Raw genomic sequence first — 8,475 nt, forward strand, 5'->3', positions numbered from 1 at the left:
AAGTTAACCCTCAAACTGTCCCTCCTACTCACTTTTCTCACCCAGTTGAAACAGGAAAAGAAAGGAAAGAGCTGGAAGCACAGCCTTGCTCACCAGTGGATGCTTCAACACTATCATGTTCTTCCCCTTCCATTTGGTCTCAAACATTTCCGCAAAGTAGGCGCTGCGAGCGCTGAGAATGCAGCGGTGGGCACAGAAGGATTTGCCATGAACAATGAAAACGATGTCACTTTGGTAACCCTGCTCCAGCAATCTGTAAGGAACAAAGAGAGAGGAAATTTATTGCAGAATGAGAAAGAAAAGAATGGAGTAAAGCTAGTGGGGGACGTGGTACAATTAGGTCTAAATGAACAAATACCTCTGGACATTGCAGTCTCTCCCTGCCCAGTTACAAGGCCAGCACGGTGGCTGGTACTTCACATACTAGACTTGGATCTCTCACTCCCTCCAGTGACTCCACGAAGTTTTGTTAGTGCAAGACATAGGCTGGAGAATGAAACCCTCCTGCCTCAGGTGAACCCCTGAACACAGGGAACAGATTTTAAAGAGGAACTATTTGCCCCCAAACATATCTCTAAAAGTTAATCCTGCTTTTAAATTGTCAGGTGACAAAAAGCCCTACAGAAGCACACACTTTCAAAAAGAATTACCCCACTAGAAAGCAAGGTGCAGCTTTCCTGCTCTCTGGGCACTGTGCACACTTTAACCATGCAGCAAATAGGAGAGGACTTGATGTCACCCACCCTCAGAAGAAGGAAGGATGTTACAGGCATGAAATGCAGGCAATTACCACATCAGAGATGAAGCCTTCTTTATGACTGCATGCCCATACCCTCATTTTTTAAAAGTGAAAAAAACAAGATTGCTACTTCTAGAGTTTACAGCAACCATCACAGTGTTTCCCAATGCCCATCACCCCTTGCATATATATATCCTCACAAACATCCCCAAGAGGTCAAATCAGGCAGACATCAGGCATCATACTCCTCCTAGAGAGCAGGACTGGTGCACAGAAAGGTGTGGGGTCACACAAGGAGATGATGTCAGAGCAGGGTCTTGAATGTTCGATCTCAATCTCCTACCACTAGAACATCCTTCCTACTAGTGTCTTCCCCAAAACAACATAGCAGCAGTTAGGTGTTTGGTTTTTGCCCACTGCTGTTGCCCTTTGTTTCAATTTTAACACAAGGTTATTTGGAATGAGAAGCGCAAACCAGCACATTTTAGTTCTCATGTGCGCTCAACCCTGCATCATCTGAGCCACAAACTCACCAGGGGAGTGATAAATCACCCTGCAAAATTCTACTTCCCTAAAAGGCAGAATCTGATTTTACTCAGATAAATGAGTTTCCCTCCTCCCCTCTCTCCCCACAGCTTCAGAAATTAGGACCCTGTAGCAATGGGAAGACTGTCAGATCTTTCTAGGACTTATTTGCTCTCCCATTTTGAAGATACAGATGCTGAAACCTTGTTGTTTGTTGGGTTTTTTTAAGTCAGTCCAATGGGAAGGAAAAAAAAAACCCAACCCAAGTCTGTGTAATAACATCAAAACTACCATGGTAGAAAACTAGCAAGAATAAAAGATTGACACTATTCCTCTACCCCGCAAGCAAGTCAGCCTTCTTCTCGAGCTCTAGGCTAAGACTACAAGGTGTGACAGGCAACTTTGAGAAACGTCTTAAAATTAACATGTTTTAATGAACAAAAAGAAAGAACTGAGCACTGTCCCTGTAAGTCAGTTTGAGGCTTCTTAAGGTACTCTATCTCAGAAATGAGACACCTATTATCACTGCTGCAAAGCTCGGCTCACAGGCTATAGCACTTCAGGCCCAAAACTTAATTTCAGTTGACATCCTAAATCGCTGATGTGGTTTTAGTGATATGATTTTGGTTTGACAGTCAAGGATGACAGCCTAATGCTTCTGCATTAGAAAGACCAGCTTTCTGTTGGCTCTGGAGTCTGCACCTAAGTCACTGGAGGCTATATTTTAAACGCACACATACCTGGAAGGCATCCCTTGGGGCACAAAGGAACATCCACTAGGAAGCTCTACATGTGAGGAATGAGATAGGGTACTGACCAGCTGCCTTTCAAAACTGCCCTTAACAGAGAGCTTGAATATCCAGTTAAACAGCTAAGGAAGGACGACAGAATGCATTGCACATAGAATCAATCAATCAGGTTGGAAGAGACCTCTGGGATCATTGAGTCCAACCACTGAAACAATGGAGTCCAACATGGAGCTGCTCATCTGCTTACCGCTGTAGGAAGACATCATAGTAGTCTCTCTTCATGCACTTCGCCGTGATCTGCTTGTACTCCTTCAGCAGACGTCGGATGGCATCGCTCAAAGCTCCATACAAACAACGTTCCCCGTCAAAAGTGTTTGCCTCACATTTCGCTCCTGCAAAACGATCACAGGTACGTGCCAGCAGGCAGGGTTACATCCTTCTCAAGTGTCTGCGAACGGCGCTAAATAAGTATGACTTGGCAGACGACATGTTTCACTGTGATCCCCTATGCTAACAAGCATATTTACAAAAACTAAGCTCCCCTTACATGCGCATAACCTACAGCTGTTTTTCCACAACAAAATCCCTTTCTGAAGAAGTCACGACTCATTTAAACTGACCCCGGTAATGAGCCTCTCAGTATGGTTCCAGCAGTGTTCTGGGAAGAAGAATCTCGCTGTACAAAGAGTATCATCACTTATTGGACTTTTAACAGCTCCTCCTAAAAGGCGTTTCTGCCTTGCACAAGGCAAGAGATGCCTCTTTAGGTTAGACTCTGCTAGAAATTTGGAGGGCACTTGCATTTTGCTATTTTAGAATTACACAAGTGGTTGATTAAGATGCTCTGAATGCAGTGGAAGAGACAAACCTTTTGGGATCTGACTCTGCACTCCGATTCCTCTGCCAGAACACAGATCATCACTACTTAAGGGAATTTGGGTGCTGGCAACCAAACGGGTAGGCACTTTGACTTGCTCTGTTTGAGGTTAGTAAAAGCCCTTCATTTCACCTTTAAGTCCTCTTTACAAACCAAGGCTATCAGATGAATACAAGAAAATTTTACACAGACAGTTCAGATAAGTACAATCCTTACATCAGCACACTCCCAACAGCAATGCACACTCACAAAACATCAGCTGCGATTTCAGAAAGTCATGCTGCCTCGAGTCATCACAGAAAGCTTCCCTGTAGCAAATTCAAGCAGCAAACGGCCTGCAAAAGGGACCATGAAAGCGTGTCCAGGGCTTCCACTGCAGCCTGAGACTGCTGATCAGATGGTTGGTTGCAAGAGAAGTTGTTTCCACAAGGAACAGCTAGAAGGATATACAATCCCTATAGACCAGTATGGAGGAAGATACTGTACCCATAACCAGGACACTTTCGCTCACCATTGGCTAGAAGATAGCGTACAAGCTCCTCATGTCCACAGAGGCAAGCATAATACCTGACAATAACAAGAGAAAGAAAATCAGAGATACAGTAGGAAGCAAAGTTCAGTGTTTGAGCACACCACAGCATGCAGATCTCAGCACTGAGCTATCCCTGATAAGCTTAGATGATCATGGGAGTCAGGAATTGCTACTGAATAGCACAGAAGTCTAAACCCAACAACAGACTACGCAGGATCTGTTCCCAGCACTCCTAGGCACTGCAATCCTACAAGGACATCTCAAGGTCCCAATCTACTTTCAGCATCTTTTGTTCCACCACCAGCTGCCAAATCCATCCTCATTTTAATGGAGTTCATTTCATGAGTACTCAGCAATTTCACCGAATTCTCAAAAACACTCCCTGCTCCTTCTGTTGTCAGTCTGACTGCTGCACGCTATGATAACGAGGGAACAGCACCCACCCCTGATGCACAGCAAATCCACCCCTCCAAGTCCTACTTATGAGTTTCGTTTTCTCTTTCACAGCCTAAGCTTTTCACGATCCTCTTTCACAAGGACCTCAAATTGTCCTACAGACCAGGAGAATCCTGTAACCTGCATCGCAGCAGGCAAATGTTAGTCTACCTTTACTTTGAGAAGTTATTCTGTACTCTAAATATATTGCGGATGTCTAAATGCACTTTGGAATTGGTATGTGGGGAGGTAAAAAGCTCACACCACCCTCCTCAGCACCAGCATGGGGATTCCTCACTACCTACTGAATGTTCACAGCCTTGCCAGACAGACTGTGATCCCACAATCACTATGCATTTCATCAAGCTAAGTTTTCACCCAAAAAGACAGGCCAGAATACCATAGGCTTTGGGGGGTGGGGGGCAAGCCTAATCAGGCCAAGAACAGACTGCTTAATCCAGGCAATGTGGTCACAAAATTAGCCACCCTTTTGAGCACTACTACAGCAAGCATCAGTCAGATGGGGAGACAAAGACACATTTAGCACAGCACCCACAGAGAAGAGAAGCAGAAACATGTAGCCAAGTATCGCAAAAAGCAGAACCTGAGACGTTTTGTAACAGTGCTCCTAGCTGCTGATGCAGAGAGAGGAAAAGACCTCTGAAAGCCCTCCCCTCCCACCTAGCCAGCACTCGAGGCTGCAGGACTCACAGAGGTGTACTGTCCCATTTATCACGGACATTAATTTCCACATCACGTTGTTCAAGAAGGTATCTGGAAGAAAAGGGAGAGCAAAGTTACAACTTCATGCAGCTGCTCACTCAGTCACGTTCTCCTCTTTCAAAAGATGTAACTTTGAGTTCATACAGTAACTTCCAAAGGTATGACAAGACCTTGCATTCAACTTGGGGAGCTGTCAGCCATGGCTGAAGGGGCATCAGTCAAATCCTCAACCCAAAGAACAGCGTTCTGCAGCACAGCTTGACGGCCCTTCAATCTTAAGTGGTGCACATGGGGAAAGAGGGGAATTAAACCCACCTCCTGCTGACCACTAACAGGGCAGCAATCACTAAAGAAGCCTGAGCACTTCAGCAGAACCTTCCCATTCTCCTACAACGCTCACAGCTGGGATGCTTACAAATAAGTGGCCAAGTTTACAAGGCCAAGGCTGGACTCCCATCCTGCTTGTGGCTTTTCTTGACACAAGTAACAACAACAGTGTCACACCAGACTGCTCTTAATTGCCGCCGCTTCTTTGTCCTGCACATTTAGGCTATATCAAATGCTGCCAACGCTCCTTCTTTGGCACCTCTACAAGCCAGCCTTTGCCTTGCACACAGATCTCCTACACAGCATAACCTGTCCCTAACTACTGCAACAACGACCTCTCCTAACCACACGTAAACATCCCTCTCAGCCTTCACGAAGATTCTCAAATTGTTTTACTTATCAGTCACATCAGTCCCCCCTTTCACTTCCTCCGTCTTTCCTCTATCAAACTTCATCTTCCTCTGACCACATTCGAAATCCCAAGCAACTCAGCTCCTTTCGGCTCAGCCCCATGTGATCAACTTGTCCCCTCTGCTTTGACAGCATTCCCAGACTGATCATTTCTCCACTATCGCTTCTATGCTCTTAAACCTCTGCAAGGCCACCTGCAGGGCCTCTCTTTCTACAGTAAAGTTGCAATTTACTGCTTGCAATAAATTAATCTAACGTGAATACACAACTGATAACAATGTTCCCCATACCTCATATAGCTGCCTCAGCTACCCTAAGACAGAGAGGCTCTTCCTGATTATCTGGGATCCACATGTTGGGAGCTGGAAGACTCAAATATCAAAAGGTGAAGAACATTCTTAAACTCAAACCATGAGATGCAGCAGAAGAGCCTGTTGTAAACACATTAAGTGCATTACAACATCCATTCACCCTGCAGACAACGAGCCCGTCTGACTCCTGATCTGAAATCACTGCAGCTGAGCCATACTGCTTCAACATGAGCAAGGAGACTTGACCTGAAACTTAGCAGCTGATATTTCTCAGAGATACTACCGCAATCTACAGCGGAAGGTGTCTAAATATTTCCATGATGATTACTTTCCAGAGACCGATCTTCCTACCAGCGCAAATACAGTTTCCAACGGTAGAGAAAGATCAGCTAAAGAGAAGAGACTTTTACAAGGACATTTACCACAGGCAGCGTTTATAACGATGAAGTACGCAATAACGGCCTGGTACTCAGATGCCTGAATTTTAAGCAGGCAGGCAATCCTTACAGCAAACCTGAGAACACCAGCAAAGACCCAGCATACGCCCAGCTCCTTGGGGGGGAAAAGCAAAGTGCTCTTATTTATAAAGAAACGAACTCTCCTTCCCGCACCCCAGCTCTCTGCTGGCAGCGCGGCTGCGGCCAGAGACACCCAAGGCTGCGAGACGGGAAGGGCTTCTGCTAAACGCGGCCCCGCCAGGCCCGGCCCCGCTCGTGACTAAAGCGGTTCAAGGCAGCGGCTGACGCGGGGGGACGCCGGGCACTGCCCCCTCCCCGCCCCGGGCCTGGCGGCTCGGCCCCGGCCCGGCCCGGCCCGGCTCACCGCACGCGGCTCACGTCCCCCTTCTTGCAGCTGGTGAAGAGGTCGCTGGTGTCCATGGCCGGGGCAGGCCGCGGGGCAGCGGCGCCGCATTGACGCGGAGAGCAGAGGGCAGCCGCAAGGGACCGGGCCGAGCCGGGGGTAGGGGAAGGGGCCGAAGCGGCGGCGGCGGCGGGACGGAAGCGGCGGCGGATGTAAACACGGCGGCGGGCGGGGCGGGGCGGCGGGAGCGGAGCGGCCCCACGGCCCACCTGACCCAGCGGCGCGAGGTGCAGCGCCCCCCTGCGGTCTGGAGGAGCAACCACCGCCCGGAGCGCGGGGTGGGAGCGGGGCGGGGCGGGGTGGGAGCGGGGCGGGGCGGGGCGGGCTGCTCCGGGACACGCGTGGGACGCGGGTGCGTGTGCTCCGGGGCACGTGCATGGGGGGTCTGCTCTGGAACACACCTGAGGGGGGACCCGGTCCGGAACGTGGCGGGGGGCGGGTCTGGAGCACACGGAGGGGCTCTGGACCGCGGGCAGGTGCGTGGGGTCCAGCTGTGGAGCAGGTGTGGGACGGGGGGAGCTGGCTGGGGCACCCGCTCTGGGGCACACGTGGCACAGGGGGGTGCAGGCACGCAGGGGCTCTGCTCTGGAACAGAGCCTGGTGCTCAGCCACCCTAGCAGGGAACAGGGCTCCTGGGCTGGTCCTGCGGGGATGGGGCAGGGGGCACCCCACGGAGGGAGCCAGCTTCCAGAGCCCAGGCACCTGGCACGGCTCAGGGCTTCTGCAGCAGCCTGGGACGGGAGAATTAAGGGGTGCTCTGTGGGGCAGGGGGGGCAAGGCTGACCACCGCCCCTCCCAGCAGAGGGACCCTGGCCACCATCACATTAACAGATGCAGCAGGCGCAAAGGACTCCGCTCAGGTCAGTGTTCAGACACCCAGGAGGTGCGTTTTATTGCAAAGAAAACAAAACCACAACCCTGTCGTTTCCAGGGCCAGACGCAAATGTTTCTACGTGTTCTCCGGCAGCGGTGCCGAGCAGTGGCCAGGGCCTGCAGACAGTTTAGGTCCAGCAGGAACAAGGGCATTGAGAAGAACAGCTGGGAGCCTGGCGGGCAGCTGAGAGGAACCCAGGAGGCTCTCGTGAGCCAGCACTGATGAAGGCGGTTGTTGGCTCTGACTGTTCAAGCTGCCCCAAACCTGCTGTGAAGGAGAGATGTGCTCCTGGGTGGCTGCGAAGGTGGACGGGAACAGACGAGCTGCTGACAGCACTGGCTGCAGTAGGATCCTGCTGTGATGCTCCAATTGCATACTGCAACCATCCATATGATTAAGTACCTCCATTTCATGCTGCATCCTTTGCCCGGAGGGATCCTTAAGGTGGTATGTTGAACTGTATTCTCAACCTGCATTACACACTCCACAGCACAGTTACCGGGTCACTTCTCATTGTCTCTTCACACCCCACATATCATGAGGCTGCCTGCAGGATGCAAAGTCCTGGCATGTGTTGGACTCCACATTATAGATGCTGTTCTAGACAACTGGGCAACATCTGGGAGAAATCTGCAGCTTGGCCATCCCAGACCATATCTGGCCACCATCCCACAGAGATGGAGAGCCACTCGGATCTTGGCCGTGCATCCAGCCGATGCCATTGCCGGCGTTCCACGGGGTGCAGAGCTCCTCACTCCAGGGCATGTCCCATCTCATTGCTTTGCAGACGGGGATGTCCTCACACAAACCTCCCTGACATGCCTGGTGTGAGCCCCCCTGCTCACAGGCGAGTCCAGCAGCCCCTGTGAATCAAGCAGGTGGCTGTCCTATGCAGGTCACAGGAAACAGATAACCAGAGCTCAGAGAGAGGGGAAAAAAAAGTCCTTTTTTTTTTTTTTTAAGTTTTCGTCTCCAATGCCCTGCAGCCACCAGGTGTCAGTGCAGTCAGACGTTTGGCAGAGGGGACTACAATGAAGTTGAGTAGGTGGAAACTTTTCCGGGAATCACTTTGTCTCCTGCATCTGCTCTGTCACCTGCCACACCGCTCTAA

The 8,475-nt window shown here is 50.2% G+C and overlaps 1 protein-coding gene across 3 annotated transcripts in view; it reads right to left on the minus strand.

The window, feature by feature from the left end:
* Positions 1-6,654, minus strand: part of ABTB1 (ankyrin repeat and BTB domain containing 1) — a 28,023-nt gene extending 21,369 nt beyond the window's left edge. For all 3 annotated transcript variants that reach the window (XR_011048857.1, XR_011048856.1, XM_068409060.1), the window contains exons 1-5: positions 6,452-6,654; positions 4,569-4,631; positions 3,402-3,457; positions 2,261-2,405; positions 94-253 (exon numbers count right to left, since the gene is read on the minus strand). Coding sequence is in view for 1 of the 3 variants with exons in the window: in XM_068409060.1 (XP_068265161.1) it covers positions 94-253; positions 2,261-2,405; positions 3,402-3,457; positions 4,569-4,631; positions 6,452-6,507 (480 nt within the window). In the remaining 2 variants the exon portion in view is untranslated. The remainder of the gene's footprint in view (positions 1-93; positions 254-2,260; positions 2,406-3,401; positions 3,458-4,568; positions 4,632-6,451) is intronic.
* Positions 6,655-8,475: the final 1,821 nt, after the last annotated feature.

The sequence above is a fragment of the Nyctibius grandis genome, chromosome 10 (genome assembly GCF_013368605.1).
Source record: "Nyctibius grandis isolate bNycGra1 chromosome 10, bNycGra1.pri, whole genome shotgun sequence".
NCBI lineage: Eukaryota > Metazoa > Chordata > Aves > Nyctibiiformes > Nyctibiidae > Nyctibius > Nyctibius grandis.